General features: G+C 33.3%; 1 protein-coding gene across 1 annotated transcript in view; it reads right to left on the bottom strand.

Moving 5' to 3' along the window:
* Positions 1-19428, bottom strand: part of Rnf169 (ring finger protein 169) — a 120622-nt gene that overhangs the window by 63075 nt on the left and 38119 nt on the right. The window contains exon 2 of the mRNA XM_026387297.2: positions 10291-10364. Coding sequence (XP_026243082.2) covers positions 10291-10364 — 74 coding nt within the window. The remainder of the gene's footprint in view (positions 1-10290; positions 10365-19428) is intronic.

Genomic DNA, 19428 nt, shown 5'->3' with positions numbered 1-19428 from the left:
GGAGCTGGGTGTGTAGGCACATGCCTATAATCCCCAGCAACTCAGGAGGGTGTGACAGGAGGATTGCAAATTCAAGGCCAACCTCAACAATTTAGTGAGACCCTGTCTCAAAATAAAAAATAAAAAGCACTGGGGATGTGGTTCAGTGGGTAAGCACCCCTGAGTTCAATCTCCAGTACAAAAAAAGAATTGGGGTCTACTACTTCAAAATCATGCTTCACAATATAATGAAATTATTAGATAATCAAATAAGCATCAGAATATTTCAATTTACTTTGGTATCTAAAGCAATCAATACTTTGTATCCTCTGTCTGGTTCCTAGGCTCTCATTTGACACCAACAACTACCATTTCTACTGGGTCTAATAGCTGACTACTGTTGATGTTGTCCACAAAAACAATGTACTATGGGTGAACTAGGACTATTCTCAGCTTCAATTTCACAGTATCCTCAAATTCTAGTAAATGCTCTCTGGCACACATGGTAAAGCCATGACTTTTACTTGAACAATCACATAAAGAGCATCAAAGCAAATGATTTGTTCTTATGATTCTTACAAAATTTTAAAGACACCACACTGATGATTCTCTTTCCTTTAAATTCTCGAACACCTTCATATTTAAATGTTAGAATTAAGCATATCTGAAACAATTAAGCTAAAATAACATTTTTCTAATTTTCTCATTTATGTAATGAATAAGGCATTTAAAATTATCTCAGTACCAGTTTTAGATTCTTACATACATTATGAAAAAATGCATATTAAATTAATTGTAGGTGTTTAAGTTTACTCATAAATTGAACCAGCAATTACTGTATAACTCATATGTTCAGCTGCCAATCTAAAAGGTTAAAAAATGAGGAAGACACTTAGGTCAAGTATTAAGAGTTCTAAGTTGTTGATCATTAAAAGGCAAAGACAGGCCTTCACTCCTCAAAGTTCAAGGAAATTGGGAATCCATTTGTGCTTCACATCCCTAACTTTTCAGCTTCCAACTACAATCTTTTGTCAATCTTCCATTTTTTATCCAAATATATTTATAGCACCAATGGTGAGGGTTACTTTGTAGTAGATTTTTTAGAATTCCAAGTAATAATAATTAATACTTAACATTTCTATGTGCCAGCACTATTTCACAATAACCTTAACAAGCAAGCTACTATGGAATACATTTTAGAGACCAGAAAGCTGAGACATGGCAAGAGTAAATGTCCCACTTCATGTACAAGGAAGTGACAGTTGTAGGGATTTTAATACAGGCAGTCAGCTCTTATTTACTATAATACTGCCTCTTACCTTAGGGTAAAACAACCACATAATCTCTATTGTGATTTATTAAGCACTTCAATTTGTTTTTAAAGTCTTAGATAAACAAAAAAAATCATTCTCAGATATAAACAGTAAATAAGTCTTTAAACTCTCACTTAAATCTAGAAAAAATATAATGAAGTCCCAATTCAGAGTAATCAATACCTAAAGTAGATTACTTATGAAGTTTTTACACAATTTGGCTAGAGATGGGATATGAAAAATCAATTTACCTGTGGAATATTTTTATATATTGTCTTTTTATTTTTTTAATATTTTTTAGTTGTCGATGACCTTTATTTTATTTATTTATATATGGTGCTGAGAATCGAACCCAGTTCATCTCACATGCCAGGCAAGTGCTCCACCACTGAGCCCCAGCCCCAGTGTGTGTGTCTGTGTGTGTGTGTATATATTCTTTTTAAAAGTTATTCCTGATTCCTGAATGGTTTTGGCTTTAAAGAAAACACATGCATATATATATATCACAATATTTTCTATAATTCTATACAACCTTTAAAATGTTGACATAGATCTATATAGAAAGCTAAATTAAAAGGGGGCAATAAAAATAGCATGTATAGCTGATCCTAAATCTTTTTTTTTAAAGGTCTTAAGCTTAAATTTAAGACATTTAAGTATGGTTATCAGGTATCAGGATTACTGGTAATTTTTCTTTTAAACCTTTTTAATAAACTGATATTTTTGTGGGTTTTTTTAACAATTCTTTTGTAAGTATGAAAAATAAAGCTATTTTGTTTATTAAAAGACTCACTAATTGGAAATTTTAACAAAATATTTTATTTTTTATAAGAGGATAGTTGCAGCTACTTCTAGAAGATTCCTTAGTTTGGTTTCCATATAGAAATCAAGTGGCTTTATTTAAATTATTCTCTAAACCTTGAAAACAGTTATAATAATTTACTTAAATGTATAACTGCTGATCTTCCTCATAAATATAAAAGTAACAAGGATAAATAGCACAGTATAAAAATAACCTAAAAAACTTTCTCCTCTAATTAAATTTATTAGGATCATGTTTTGAATTTTCCAAGTATGGATTTTTTTTTTTAAAAAAGCTCATTACTTGATAAATCTGTTTTTCCCCATCTGGGTAGCTGTGAATGCAAAAATGATTAACATTCTTCAGATTTTGAGCATCCTATAGCTAACCGTTTTTCCCTTGTGGAGTCAAAATTAAAATTTTTAATATTGAGAGTTTTTCTTTCTCCATGGTTCCACATATTTTATCTGTTTTTAAAGATATGAGATCCTGGAACTATTTTCTGATTCTAGAAAGAAGCATGCCAACACATGCCAAAAGTGGGCATTTCTTCAAATATTATGTAACATTTTAGAGGAGAGAAGAAAAAAATAGCAAATAGTGTAGCAACAAAAACCTTAGAAATCTTAAAATGCATCAAGCTCTATCATGAACCAGCTGTACATCTATACATAAATCATTTGTCATAAAAGATGAGGCTTCAAAATTAGATGATCAACAATTTAATAAACATTTGATGAACACTTATATGGAAGATATTAGATGTGGTCGAGATAAAGAGACTAAAAAAATAGATCCCTCTTGAAAGATTTTACAATCTAATAGAAAAAGACATGTTTACATAAACCCACAACGTGCTTTCTTCTTTAGTGTGACAAACATATTTTAAACTTTCTAGGTAAATATAAGCTTATTTTAAAATACATAAACAAGAGAAAAAAGGGGACGTTAGTTGAACATTCTGGCATAGACAAACAGATTTAAGATACATTGCACAGCCAAACAGATTTAAGCGAAATGTTCAAGTTTTAATCAAGTACAACTTATTTTACGTTCAAGGCAGAAAGATAATAAAAATTTTTTTAATATAATTTCAATTAGACCCTAAAACTTTACATTCTTTTTTTTTTAAACTTTACATTCTTTTTTTAAAAAAAAAACTCTTCACAAAAGGTAATGACTCCCTTATCACGCTATTTATTCACTTCAGCAAGCTGACTGTATCTTATTACTCTTGTTCTCTGGGTAGGGGCTATAAATGGCATGTTTACTACTTAAATAATATAGTCAACAGTGGGGAGAAAATATTTCTCAAAAACAAGGGGAGAGGGGAAAAAAACCAAACCAATTAAGAGAAAGCCTATACCATTCATGTGAAGCACAGAATTCTAAAAAGCAGTTCTATCTTTTTCACTACAGAAACCAGGGAGATATGCATAAAAAGACTGGTTTGGGGGTATTTCCCCCGCTACATTCAATTTCTCAGAGTCCAGTAATTCAAAGAAGACAAACAAGAACATACTGGATTACATGTTTCCCAACTCCAATGTAAAGAAATTATTATGTAACCATATGGTCGAAATCAAGCATCTCACAAGCTGAATAAGCAGAAGAAATAATGGTATAAGCAATAAGCTAATCTAACCATTTATTAATCCTTTATGTAACAAAAATGAATACAACAAAATTCTTTCCCTTAATCAATGTGTCAAGATGGAGGACTGAGCATGTGTTAATACTCTCCTTCCACTTAGAGCACCCAAAAATGTCAGAAAACTTCTTTTAATAATATAATAAAAACAGAAAAACAGCCAAGTGTGGTGGCATACACCAGTAATCCCAGCAGTTTGGGAGGCTGAGGCAGGAGGATTTTGAGTTCAAAGCCAACCTTAGGAACTCAGTGAGGCCCTAAGTAACTCAGACTCTGTCTCCACATAAAACATAAAAAAGGGCTGGGGAGGTGGCTCAGAGGTTAAGCACCCCTGGGTTCAATCCCTGATAACAAAAAAACAAAAACAAAAACAAAAAACCTCACACACACAGAAAAACAAAACCATGCCATCAGAAATCAAGATCACAAATACAGAAATGGTTTTCACATCTAAATGTAATAAACAAGAAATCCTAGACAAAAATAGATGTATCATTTTTCTTTTCTTTTTAAGAGCAAAGTAACAGAACTTATTTTTGAAATAAAAAGGAACTGGAGCTACCACAAGGTAGGGGGGGTTCCAGGGTGAGTTCCCTTGTTTTTTAATAACAGTATCAAAAACAATGAAAAAAAGTCTGGCAAAGATTTGAGGGAAAAGAATTATCTTCAGTGTTAGTGAAAGAATAGTTTGAAAAAGTCTTTTTAATGAAATGGTTAAGTGAATTATGCCTCACCTATACTATGAAAAATCATGCAGGATAAAAACTGTGTTTTTTTTAAATTGTTAAACAAAAACAGCAAGTTACAGATCATAATATTCGTCAAAAATCCTAGCTCCTGTGAACTATTTACCATCATAATACCCATGACCCCTTTTTGTCATTCTCCCCTCATTCAGAGAAAAACTATATTTCACCTAAATTTTAGTCTCTGTTCAGTACAGTATTACAGTGGTCATTCCTGAAAACTTCTTTATCAGTTCCTTCACCTCTTCCTTAAACCTTTTACTCTATCTACTTCACCTATTTACTCCTACTTTCATACCTTTAACCTTGTGCATGATATGCAATAACATAACACCTCCCAATTTAACTACTTCCCATTTAAGCCTCTCACATTTAAACCACCACTTCCTAGTTTTCCAGTTTTATTTGTTCAGTAGTGGTCTTCCTTTTGCAATTCTTTCTCACCATCAATACTTCCCATCAACTGGTCTCAATCCCCTCCTTAAATAACCTGGATTCATGAACCAAAACTATAACTCTCTTATATACATCTTCAATTTCTCTGTATCTGTGTCATACTTCTGACAAAACTAGTTAATCTTAGCATATTCTTTATCCCCCAAATATCCTAACTGGTCTTATTTATATTGTTGTTCCACAATATAGAAACTGCTAGTTACTTAGCTCGCATCTATTTTGTCTTTCCTTACTACCCACAGTAAGGACTTTATTTAGTCAGGAAGATAATGTTCCTCATTTAACACTATGTTTCCCAGCCTCCTTAACAGCAAAAGGGAGTTTGTGACATTGGACAAACACAAAAAAATTTAGGTAAAGGCAGGGGGTTTTTAGGAAATGAATGAACTTAAATTTGAGTTCCTTTAAATTAAATTAAACTTGAATTAACAATTCAGCTGACTTCTGCCTACAGCCTGGATGTGCTTCTAGAGAACAATCAGCCATCTCTCACAAGGAGACAGGCACTCTTGAAAATGTCTCAACAGAAAAACAAAAATTCAAATTATAATTTTTTTTTTTTTTTTTGGATACTGGGGATTGAACTCAGGGGCACTTGACCACTGAGCCACAACCCCAGCCCTATTTTGCATTTTTTAAAATTAGAGACAGAGTCTCACTGAGTTGCTTAGTGCCTCGCTTTTGCTGAGGCTGGCTTTGAACTCGAGGTCCTCTTGTCTCAGCCACCCTAACTGCTGGGATTACACCTGGCAAGTTCAAATTTCTGATGTCACTGAGCTGTCTTATCAGCCCTACATTGCCTACTTCTCATATTCTTACACTTGATGAAAATAAAACCCTCATTTGTTGTTGTTTTGAAATAAATTTATTGTGCATATTTAAGGTATACAACATGACATTATGGGATACATACAAATAGTAAAACTTTTATTATAGTAAGCAAGTTAACATATCCATTATTTCACATAGTTATCCTTTTTTATTTTTATTTATTTATTTATTTTGGCTAAAGTAGCTAAAATCTACTCACTTAGCAGGAATCTCAAATTATTTGGAGATCTCTGCTATTTACAGTAAATACAAATTCTGACTCCTAGGCTCACTATATGTTTTTCTCTCATAGCAACATAAAATCTTTTAAAATTATAAGTGAGATTGTATTGCCTGCTTCCCATCACACCTAAATTAAATTGAGGTCCTTTAAAAGATAAACTAGGCCTTCTCTGACCTGGTCCTTCAATCTCTCCCAACTGATCTCTTTCTAAATCCCACCACAATTCTGCTTCCACTATTCAGCTCCAGACATACTGAAACTCTTTTAACACTTGAACAAGCCAAACTTTTTGTGTCTCAGAGCCTGTGTTAGTCAGCTTCTGTGATAAAATACTTGAGAAAGGTTTAGTTGCTCAAGGTTTTAGTCCAAGGCCACTTGGGCCCATTGCTATGGGCCTGTGGTAAGGCAGAACATGATGGCAGGGAACACACAGCAGAGCACAGCTACTTAATTCATGGCAATCAGGAAATGGGGGAAAAAAGAAGAGGCCAGGGACATGATATACCCTTCAAGGACATTCTCCTAGTGACCTACTTCCTCTAACTAGGCCCCACCTCCTAAAGTTTCTACCAGCTCTTAATAATGCCATCAAATTGTGAATTCATCAATGGATTGATGAATCCATGATGAGGGTAGAGCCCTCATGATTCAATCACTTCCCCCAAAGAGGCTCACCTCTAAATACTTCTGCACTGGGAATCAAGCCTTCAACACATAAGGCTCTGAAGGACATTCTAGATCTAAACTATAACAGAACCTTTGCATTTGCTGCTTCCTTTGCCTGGAATGCTCTTCCCTCACTTCTTCTTTCACATCTCAACTCAAATGTGTCTTCTCCAAGAGACTTCTAACTTTTTATATGAAACTGACTTTTTGTGTCTCCTCCCAGTCTCTTACAATTCTTCTTACCCTGCTTTATTTTTATATGTTAAATATTTGTTTGCTTATTTATTTTCTGTCTTTGTCCCTAATTTTTATATGTTAAATATTTGTTTGCTTATTTATTTTCTTTGTCCCTAGAAAGAATCTCACTGAGGTAAAGGAACAATGTTTTCTTCAGCACTATATCCTGATTAATTACAAAAATCTGATTAATAAATGAGTATACATAATGATCTCATTTAAACTAAAGAAGACTAAATGTGTGTGTGCATGTGTATAACACATAAACAGTCTAAGATATACAATATTAATACCAATAACCTTGGGGAAGAGAGTGGGAAGAAAAGTAAAGAGGGACTTTCACACTTTGCATATTTCTGAATTTATTTTTAAAAAAGGCAAAATTAAGTACAACACATAACAGGAAGAAAAGAAAAATTAACATATTTAGAAATACAAACCTATCTTTAGGATCTTAAAATTTAGAAACTCATACTAACTTCAGTAAGCATAAAACTCAAAGGTCCTTGGTTAGAAAGAACATTGAGAAACCCACCTCTCTATCTATATAGTAAGCACCTAGAACCTGCTTCAGTGTCTGAAAAGAATCACTTTCATTCCATAGTAGTCCACTCATTCCAAGCTTGTTTTCCCCAAATCTCCCATGAGTAATAGATTATCAAATAAAATTAATGCCCTTTAAGCAAACTAGAATTATAGGAATAAAATTTCTTGTTAAACTTCTTATAACCCTCATAAAAGTTTTTATTGTCACTTAAAAACAAAGTCTACTAAATAAAAAGTATATATATATTTTTTTAAATTTTTTGTAGTTGTAGATGGACAGAATGCCTTTATTTTGTTCATTTTTATGTGGTGCTGAAGATCAAACCCAGTGCCTCACGCATGCTAGGCAAGCACTCTACCACTAAGCCACAGCTCTAGCTCAATAAAAAGTATATTAGTAGTTTGTTACATATCAAATTAATAATGAGTTTTATAGAAATAATTACCATCCACTTACTATCCCATGCTCAGTAGAAACATTCAAAGGTGTTCCTCTCCAGAGAATTCATCTTGATAATTACTGCTTTGTTCATAAAATATGCATCCTAAGAGACATCTTTTTTCTCTATCTAGTTCTCCACCCAAATTTAGTGCCTTTTAATATTTTTACAACTTTATTATATGATATCTTACATATCATATAATTCATCTATTTCAAGTATACAATTCAGCAATTTTTTGTAAATTTACTAAGTCGTGGAACATATCACAAGTCAGTTTTAGAGATTTTTATCGCTCCAATAATATTCTTCATGTTTATTTACTACTAATTTTTGTTCCCACCCCCTGTTCCAATCAATCACTAATCTATCACCTGTCTCTATATATCTGTCTACTCTGGACATTTTCTATAAATAGAATCATACACTATATGATTTCTTGGATCTGACTTCTTTCATTTAGCATCTTTTTGAGGATCATCCACATTGTACCATGTATCAGTGATTCATTCCTTAATATTGCTGAACAGTACTCCTTTGTGTGGATGTGCCATATAAGTGCCCTTAGAGCTTATGATTTTAATGTTTATTTTCCAAGTTGTACAATGGATGCAAGATAACTTAAATAATTAGAGTAGGAGATAGGGTCCCAGAGGTTTTTTGGTTTTGTTTGAGTGTGTTTTTTTTTTTTGGGGGGGGGGGACCAGAAATTTAACCAAGAGGCACTTTACCACTGAGCTACATTCCCAGCCCTTTTGGGAGTTGTCAGTTTGAAACAGGGTCTTCCTAATTTGCTTAGAGCCTAAATTGCTGAGTCTGGCCTTGAACTTGTGATCCTCCTGTCTCAGCCTCCTAAACCACTGGGATTATAGGTATGTGCTGCCACACCCAGCTAGAGCTAACTTGTAACTAACCCAAAATAACATAGGTGAGTGTTTCTCAAAACCAATCCAGTTTACACAGAATAAGATTGTCCTAGCTTCACTCAACATCATACCATCGGGTATGATGTTTTTAATATGCCTGCCCTGTCCCTTTCTCAAGACAAAAACAAAAGGATAGTTTCTCTCCTATGACTCTTACTATGCCTCTGGTTTCTACCCCCAACTCCTTGTTTTCTCTCTCTTTAAGATTATCTTCAAACTATTAGCTTTAAAATGTCCATATTATCAAAGTTTCTGAAAAGACATATTAGAAGTAAATATCTACATATTTTGGAACTTTAAGACAATCTGTTGGTCTTCAGATGTGTGATACTTGTAAATACTTTCTTCCTACATAGAAAAAAAATTATGATCTAAAACCTCACAGTAAAAATATTAAAAAATCATAAGGATCAAATCAATACTTGGCACTCTCATTTAAGAGAATATCAAAGAAAATATAGTAATCAAGCACAGTTTTCCACTATTTTCTCTTTTGCATGATCTTATTACATATTTTTTAATTCAATCCTTTTGAAAATGCTACAGTATCATTATTGTCTCACCTGATTTATGTTGCCTAATTCAGGTTAATGAATTATTTAAAACATTAAGTAGAATGATTATCTAATCAATTATAAAGCTAGATGAGCAGTAGTAGTGCAGGGAAAGAGCTATACAAATGCAGCAACATACATCTTATTCCTAGACTTTCCGAAGTCTGTCTTCTACAGGTGGTTCCCAGTTAGTTTGAAAACAACAAAAATAAAGATTTATGTGAATACAGCCAAAAGCTTCCTCAATATAAAACATTTTCTAATTAAGAAATTATTTAACTACCCATACTGGTCTCCATTATAATTCTTTTGGAGTACTTAATAGAATAAAAGCAATAAAAAGACAGTATTAGCTACATGTAATTAGAGTAACCTTACAAGATAAGAAAAAATAATCAAAGTGAGTATTAGCAAAGAGAATTGTTAAAGATGCCAAGAAAAAAAAAAAAACACATACACACAAATATATGTTGGGGGTTTTTTGTTTGTTTGTTTGTTTGGTAGCCTGTTACTGTTGCAGGTGTGTGATAGGCCCTATAAGCTACACTTCCATTTTTAAAAAGACAACTGAAAAGTTGTTCTTAAAGTTTATTTCTATTAGAGCTCCAAATCTAACCAGGCTAGAATAAATATTATGAAGGAAGACAGGTTCTGCATTGTAAATTTTTAAAAACTAGTTAACCATACTCTCATTAAACAATCTTTAATGTCATTATTTTGATTTACTCTTATGAAAATTAATGTCACGGGGCTGGAGTTGTGGCTCAGTGGTAGAGCACTTGCCTAGAGCGTGCGAGATCCTGGGTTCAATTCTCAGCACCACGTAAAAAAATAAAGGTATTGACAATTACAACTAAAAATGAATAAATAAATAAATATTAAAAAGGAAAATAAATGTCATGATAATATGTATACTATACCTTTCTCAAGCATTCATATTCCTCACGAAGTTCCCCAGGCTTGCTTATTTTGATTGGTGCTCTGAATATAAATTCTAAAGGTGAAAGGAAAATAAAAATACTTTTAAATAGGATTTTCTAGGAAGGAACCAAGACCTTGTCATACTGTTACACCCACATTATAAATTACATAAAAAATTGTGATCATCTTAATTTGAATATTAATTCATTCATTTAACAAATATTTATTAAAGGTTATAAATCAAATGCTCTTCTAAACACTGGAAGAAGTACTCAGCAAATATAATCTTTGCTCTTATAGAGCTTACAACCTCATGGTAGAAACAGATAACAAACAAGTATGTATGTATGTATGTATGTGTGTGTGTGTGTACGTGTGTATACACATATACACATTCACACACAGAGAGTAAATGCTATGGGAAAAAAAATAAACGTAGGGTGCAAGGAAAAAGTTGTTTCATATAGAGCAGTCTAATAGGAGCTCACTGATAAAAGTAACATGTTAAAAGACCTCAAAGAAAAACTATATTTAAAGCTCTTAGTTTAGCAGTACACAGTAATGCACGTCTGTAATTCCAGCTACTTGGGAGGCTGAGGTGGGAAGATCTCAAGTTCAAAGATAGCCTCAGAAATTTAATAACCCTGAGTAACTTTAGCGAGAATATGTCTCAAAAAATAAGGACTGAGAATGTAGTAATGAACTAAAAATAAAATAAAATAAAGTTCTTAGGTTCAGTGTTACCAAGTAGCATTTTAAATGAGCTAAAGTTTTACTCAGAACCTTGTATTTTTGTATTTCTTTCTCAACACTGCCAAAGTATTTTCCTGCATATAACCTGTATACAATCTTGTATATATTTTCAGTATGTTACCTGATATTTTTTTATCCTTAAAGCTTTCAGTGGTTTTGATCAGACTTCAAAATAAAGTCAAAATCTCTCAATATATCCTTCAAGGTTCTCCACAGACTGATTACTAATTCTTTCCAAAATACTGTTTTCTCTCAACCCTTGACTATCTAATATATATATATATATATATATATATATATATATATATATATACTGTTAAATTTTTATGTTGTTTTCTCAGTTGTAGTTGTCTTCTCTCCTTCTCTAGATAATTTTAAATCTGAGCCATTAGGTCTATAGATAGCATACATAGTTAAATATATGGTAAAAACCAAACTGTAGAATAGGAATAAAAAATGCTATCAAAAAGGAGAAGAAAGCACACACCTTTCTCTCCCTAATCAGGTATTACATCATTTCTATATATTTAATTATCTAACTATAGTCATAATTTTAAGACTTCCTGATAATTCTATATCCATTGAGATTGAGAAATGTTTGCTCTAGAAATATAAGCTCCTCAAAATGTTGCCTTTTGTCTTTTTTCATTTGTCTCAATTATTTTAGAAAGTATTTCAGTAGTATACTGAAGAAGGCTGGGGCTGGGGCTGGGGCTCAATGGCAGAGCACTTGCCTCGCACATGTGAGACACTGGGTTCGATCCTCAGCACCACATAAAAAGTAAACAAAAAAAAAATAAAGACATTTAAAAAAAAAGAATGCAGAAGACACTCAGAACCATTAGATTAAGAAGAGGAGGAGGAGGAGGAGTCTTCTGTATTATCTTTAGGGGAAAAAAGGAAGGCAACTCATAAAAATAATATTCATGAATTTATACAAATTCACAACACAGAAAAACAAATAAGATTATAAGAAATTAATCCAAAATTATGGTAGGAAGTTTCAACATATCACAATTAATAAATTAGGCAAATCAAGTAAGTAAAAATATACAAAAACTGGGACAATAAAATCAACAAATTTAATCATGTATATTTATACATACATACACATATGTATACACATTTTTTACCCAACAAATAGAATACATATTCCTTAAAGCAAAAAAGAAACAATTTAAAATGCTGATGATACACTAAGTCACAAAGCTATTTCAAACAATTTCAAAGAATTCACACTATTCAGATTTTGATCTTTGATCTTTGATCCTGGCTGCCAAAATATTTCCCATGCCTCGATTTCTAACTATCTAGTTGGTGACTATATTATACAATATTCTTTCTCAATAAATTATTTTTAGAAATATGTTTAGTTGTAGATGGACCCAATACCTTTATTTTATCCACTTATTTTTATGTGGTGCTGAGGATCAAATCCAGTGCCTCACACAGCTAGGCAAGTGCTCTACTACTGAACTACAGCCCCAGCCCCTCAATAAATGATTTGTATTATTAAACTTTCAGAGCAGATTTCTGTCTAACAATTTTGGCTGATCCAATTTTTTACTTGGTACTTTGAAATAACCAGTAAACAGAATTTAGAAAAACTGATAAAAGAAAAAAAAACTGAGAGAAAATAAAATACTCAAAACAAAAAGAAGGACTTATATACAGACACTTCTTCAGAGATTATTAAAACAATGCTGTAATGAGTGATATTATATATAGATCATTTTGCATGTCTGCAAATACATCCATATAGAGAGTGCTGGAATCAAGATCACTGGGTCAAAAAATAATGTGCTTTTTAACAGACAATACCCAATTTTCCTTACTAAAACCTTTATCAATTAATCCCACTAGCAATATATGAGAGTACCTTTTCTTCACATCTTTTCCAAAACAACTGTATTGAAAATTTTAACTTTGTCAATCTAAAATGTGAAATCATTTATTTAATTTTGTGAGTGAAACTGAGTACCTTTCATCCTTTATTCTATTAACTGTTTCTTCTTGATTTGTTACAGCGCTCTATATTAGGAAAATTAGTTCTTTGTTACATGAACAGAAGTGCTTTTCCTACTGTATCAATTGTCTTGACTTTTCTTAGAGGTTTTTTTTTTTTGTAGTTACATTATTCAAACTTTTCTTTTATGTCTTCTGCATTTTGTATCATATTTACAATGACCTTTTTCAGGTCACAATATAATAAATTTTGCCATAGTTTCTTTTGGTACAAACCGTAAGATTCAACTCAGATCTACCTTTAAAAAAAACTAAATTTTTATTTTCATTTGGGGAGCAACACAAGGAGAATAATCTTATTCTGGCTTGTAAATAAGTCTACTATCCAACATAAGAAACCAAAAATATTGTAGAGATATCCTTGCAAAAAATGATGATTTTTTAGGGCTAGGGATCTGGCATGCGCGGGGCGCTGGGTTCGATCCTCAGCACTACATAAAAATAAAATAAAGATGTTGTGTCTACTGAAAACTGAAAAATAAATATTTAAAAATTCTCTCTCTTTCTCTCTCTCTTCTCTCTCTAAAAAAAATGATAATTTTTAACTGTTAAAGAATTTGCTCTAAAATGGTTCTTGGCAGGCATTGCAGTACATGCCTGTAATCCCAGCAACTGGAAGGTGACACAGGAGGATCATAAATTCAAAGCCAGCCTCAGCAACTTAGCAATGCCAGCCTCAGCAAAACCCTAAGCATCTTAACAAGATCTTTTCTCAAAATAAAAAATAAAAAGGGCTGAGGATGTAGCTTAGGGGTAGAGCACCCCTGGGTTCGATCTCCAGTTCTTTAAAAAAAAAAAAAAAAAGTCTCTAGCTGAGTTTTAGTACAAAATGTCTCAAGAGCTTAATATCTTTCCCAGCGCAGCGCTGCACACCTCTAATCCCAGTGCTCTTGAATTATATTCATCTTTTTTTTTGGGGGGGAGGGGTACCAGGGATTGAACTTAGTAGCACTCAACCACTGAGCCACATCCCCAGCCCTATTTTGTATTTTATTTAGAGACAGGGTCTCAATGAGTTGCTTAGTGCCTCACTTTTGCTGAGGCTGGCTTTGAACTCACAATCCTCCTGCCTCAGCCTCCAGAGATGCTGGGATTATAGGCATGCAACTGTCCCAGCATCATCTGTTATATAATGTAAATAAAATAAAGTTAAAAACCTGAACCCCAGAATATAAGGTTCAGAGCCTTGGATAAGTCGGTTTCAACTTACCTCTTTTAAAAATCAGAATAATATTGAAAATAATTCTGATTAATAATATTATGACAGGATATTATAAGAGTGAAAACATTCTGTAAACTATTTTAGCAAGCAGAGTGACATACAGCATAATCTATTAGGCATAAACTTGTCTCTGGTGTTAGTGGGATCATTCTCTTTAAATTGTGATTTGGTTTGATTTATTTGCATGTACAATTTATAAGAAACAAAGATAATGATCTAACTGCTTTGATACACATATTACAAGAAAACTTAAATTCACTTTGGGACAGTTACTAAGAAACATCAAAGTTTATATAATGCTATGTAGAAACTAAGCATATTGACTGAAATCTCATTATGCCTCTGATGTGAGATCAAAAGGTAAAGGATGGGCTGAGGCTGTAGCTCAGCAGCAGAGCGCTTTGCCTAGCATGCGTGAGACACTGGGTTCGATCCCCAGCATCACATAAAAATAAACAAATAAAATAAAGGCACTGTCTACAATATCTACAACTATAATAATTTTTTTAAAAAAATGTAATGGACAGGGGGGTAAGGGTAGGATACCAATTTATACTCACAAGAATTAGTAACAATATAAATAATCTTGGGTTAGAATATAAAGTGCTAAATAGTCAAGATCATTTTTGCCCCAACAAGATTATACTACATTAAATGGAAAAACAAAAAGCTTAAGAATAGATAGCTTAAGGTAATTCTTGAATACCAAAACAGTTAAGCATAAAAAATTGTGAATGGATCCAATGTGACATTAACTTAAACATTTAATCCTATTTCCCACTTTAGAAATGCCTTCTAGCAATGCCAAGATGGAAAAATAACCTCTTTTTCCCTCCTCCTTCCCATTTAGGCTTGGAAAAGGGGGATAATATTAAGTTCAGATACTTGCTCTGTCAATTAAGTGAAAGAATATAGAAATGTTATTTTGGTCTCCTCATCTTAATAGATACACATATTACAAAATATACTGACCAACATATACAAAAATACTGACCAACATTACTTCAGAAAGCAGGAGACCACAATTAAAAGTATTAGTAGTGGTGGTAATTGATGAAGAATCCCTATAATAAATAAAAACAGCTAACCTTTAATGATAGCACACTATATGCTAAGTGTTTCATTTATACATACCCACACATTGCAGAAAAAAAGAGTTGATATAACATATCTAACTGCCTAGTCAATGCTTATAAAATTGGCCCTTGGCCAGTGTCAAGAAATATGGATTTCAGGAGGGCTCTTACCCTCCCTAAGTGGCAATAGTAGTCCACTAAACCTAAACTGTTTATAGAAACAATATAGCTTATGCTGAACATCTGCTTTCCTGCTAGGAGTATGAAATTTTGGTAGGTGCCAGGCAGAGAGTATTATATGATCAGCTTTCTATAAAAACTCTAGGTACTAAGACTCTAACAAGGATTCCTAGTTGGCAACACTTAGAACATGCCATCACATCGTCTAGTTGTGCCTCCACTGAGAGAGGACTCTAGAAGCCTACACCTGCTTCCCCTAGACTTTGTCCCACATACCTTTTTCCTCTGCTGATTCTGTTCAATATCCTTTCACTGTAGTATATCGAAGCTGTGAGTACAACTACCGAGTCCAAGCCCAGCACAGTGGCTCAGGCATATAATCCCAGCTACTCAGGAAGCTGAGGCAGGAGGACCATAAATTCACAGCCAGCCTCGGCAACTTAGGGAGACACTGTCTCAAAATAAAAAATAAAAAGGCCAGGGATATAGTTCAGTGGTAGAGCACTCCAGGGTTCAATACCCAGTACTAACAAAAACTAACAACTATGTAATGAGTCATATAAGAGTACTTAGTGAATCACTGAAACAATGGGTAGTCTAGATCTTCCAAAACATACACACATACACATGTCATAAACTAAAAATCTCTTTGTATCTTGGTTTCTGAGAAATGAAGACAACACATTAGATAACTTCTAAAGTTAATAATTCAGTAATAATATTTTTATTTCACTTATATTTCCTACTCAATACATTTCTCTAAATTCTATAAAACTCATTTGAGTTTAATATTATAGGTTAAATAATATTAGAATTTCTATAATTTATATAAGAATAGTTATACTATCAAAATAATTTCTTTGAAACCTTATATAATGTTTCAATCCATCTAGATTAGTATGGAAAATGGACCAGAAAATGGCCAGAAAAAGTTAAAATCTCCCTTTAAATCAAAGTCTTTCACAATGTCTCTTACAGCCAAATGGAAAATATATATGTAGCATTTAACATTATTAATTATACTAAGACAATATTAACCTTTCAGGTTCTCTGAATTTTAATAGAGAAAAGAACAATCATCTACAATCAAAGTCTATATCAGCTTATGTGGGACTTAATTCTCTTTACTTTCCTCACCATCCTAGGATCATATGTCAGCTTCCTCCTCCCCCAAAGAGGAAATGTGACTGAAATGTTAGCAATGCTACTACAAAAACAGAGCAATTAAATGTCAATTTAGAATCAGAAAAAGGTAGCACAACCTTCTTAGTCCAATCCCTCCACCAGATGTTATAGTAATTTCAAGTGTCTCAGTAGCACAGAAACAATCATTCATGCTTCTTTCTCCTTAAAGAAAAGAAATCCTGAGCCAGGCACAGTGATACACGCCTGTAATCCCAATGGCTCAGGAGGCTGAGGCAGAAAAATTGTGAGTTCAAAGCCAGTCTCAGCAATTTAGCAAGGTCCTATGCAACTCACTGAGACCCTGTCTCTAAATAAAATACAAAATAGGGTTGGGGATATGGTTCAGTGGTTAACCACCCCTGAGTTTTTTCCCAATACAAAAGAAAAAAAAAAAAAAAACAGAAAAGAAATTCCAGCCAGGACTGGTGGCACATGTTTATAATCCCAGCGACTCAGGAGGCTGAGGCAGAAGGATCTCAAGTTCAAAGCAAGCCTCATCAATTTAGAAAGGCTAAGCAAATTAGCAAGATCCTGTCTCAAAAAAAAAGTGGGAGGGGGGGGGAATGGGGATGTGGCTCCCTTTGGTTCAAAAACAAAACATTGGCTCTGAAGCCAGACTCTGGATTTGTGCCAATTTACCCCTTTCCAGACTCTACATTTTAAAAAAAAAAAAAAAAAAAAAATTGGAAACTACCACAGGTGTCATGAAATGCTGAATATCTTAACATTCATAAATGAATCCAAAGTTTGAAATATTTTCTTAATACCTATCCCTCTGACTACAACTGTACCTAACAGGAAGAGAAACTCTCTAAGGATATAATGCCTTAAGAATGACACACATCTGTGGCCAGTGACCTAAACTAAGTATTGCATTAAGTCTAATGTGAATTGTTGGAACAGTCATATTTAGGTCCTTCCTAAAAGAGGATTTTCTTTAGGGTGTGGTGACTAGTTATTAATAAAGGCAAACAAAACAAACTTTGAAACAGACAACACACTAAATGTCATTGTCAAAGCATACACACAAGACATTAGATAAAGAATCTTATTCAACTATACTGAGAAGATGCTATGCTAACAACTCTCAAATCCCCCCCCAAAAAAAAATCATTTTTTGGTACGTTGGATATGTTTCATTTTTTATTCCCCCCTAGGTTTAATTTCTTATGAGTACATCAGAATGAAAAAGAATTTTGGACTTATTGTGTCTTTTGTGTATATATGTGTTACAGGAGATTGAACCCAGGGGTTTCCACATGGCTAGGCAAGTACTCTAGCACTGAGTTAGTGAGCTACATCCCAGCCCTTTTTACTTTTTATCTTTGGGACAGGGTCTCACTAAATTGCCCAGGCTGGCCTCAAATTTGCAATCATTCTGCCTCAGCCTCCCAAGTCAATGGGATTACAGGTATGGACCACTATGAAATGTTTACTGAGTCTTAAAATCTACTTAATCTTAGATCCTCATTTGAATATTCCCATTTATTAGTTATGTGTCCTTGGACATACAAAAAAATCTATTTGTACTTGAATCTCTTCATCTATAATTTGGCAAGAATACAACCATATCTTCAAACCAAGAACAAGATAAAATTAATAAATTCAAAAGCTTTTACACTGGAAGCATATGGTGAATTATTAGTGTGCTATGCAAACATACAGTTATACTAATATCTGCTGTAAAACAGCCAGGGAGTAATGCATTTTCTTTAAATGTATAGGGATAACTTTTGGTAGTCATAAAAGTTGATTTTGCATCACTAATATTTCATTATGACATCAGAAGTGATCCAAGAAAAGGTCTCTGCCTACTTCTTCAGTTTTCTATCACTTCATTCCCTCCCTACTTTCTATTCCATCAACAGTTTAAGGTTTCTGGGTCAAACCAATCTTTCTACCTCCAGACCTCTTCCTGAAATGCTCATATCTTAGAAGAAGATATGACCCTTACTCTCCACAGCCACCTCATACCAGGCTAAAAGCAACTCATCCTTAAACCTCAGTTTAAATTTCTGCAAAGCATAAAATAATAATACAAAGCTAAAGATAATCTGGAAAAGGTATTTGCCACACATATAATAAATGGTTAATTTCCATTTCTATTACCACCAATAGCATCTTTATGATGGCAGGTAGTTATATAGCATTTATGGTATGCAAGGCCCATTTCTAACTCATTTAATTTCCATAATCTCTTTAAGGAAGTGCTTTTATTATCACCATTTGATGATGAAATTGAGATACACAGAGTTTAAATTGCCAAGCCCACACTGCTATAAGTGAAAGGTATGACTAAAACCCAATCTAGAAAAGATAAAAAAAAGTCTGATAAAGAGCTGGGAAGGATATTTTTCATCTTAAAAACATATTATAGCTGGATGTAATCCCACCAGCTCAGGAGGCTGAAGGAGGAAGATAAAAGGAATTCAAAGTTAGCCTCAGCAAAAGCGAGGCGCTAAGCAAGTCAGTGAGACCCTATCTCTAAATAAAATACAAAATAGGGCTGGGGATGTGGCTCAGTGATTGAGTGCCCCCAAGTTCAATCCCCAGTACCAAAAAATTTATGTATAAGAATGTTAACGCCAACAGCAAATGTAGTAGAAGACAAGAAATAATTAAAATCAGAGCAGAAATCAACGAAATTGAAACAAAAAAAACCATTGAAAAAATTGATAAAACAAAAAGTTGGTTCT

This window comes from Urocitellus parryii, chromosome 4 (genome assembly GCF_045843805.1).
Source record: "Urocitellus parryii isolate mUroPar1 chromosome 4, mUroPar1.hap1, whole genome shotgun sequence".
In the NCBI taxonomy this organism is placed as follows: Eukaryota; Metazoa; Chordata; class Mammalia; order Rodentia; family Sciuridae; genus Urocitellus; species Urocitellus parryii.
The sequence above is the reverse complement of the archived record's forward strand: the minus strand, read 5'-3'. Positions and strand labels throughout refer to the sequence as shown.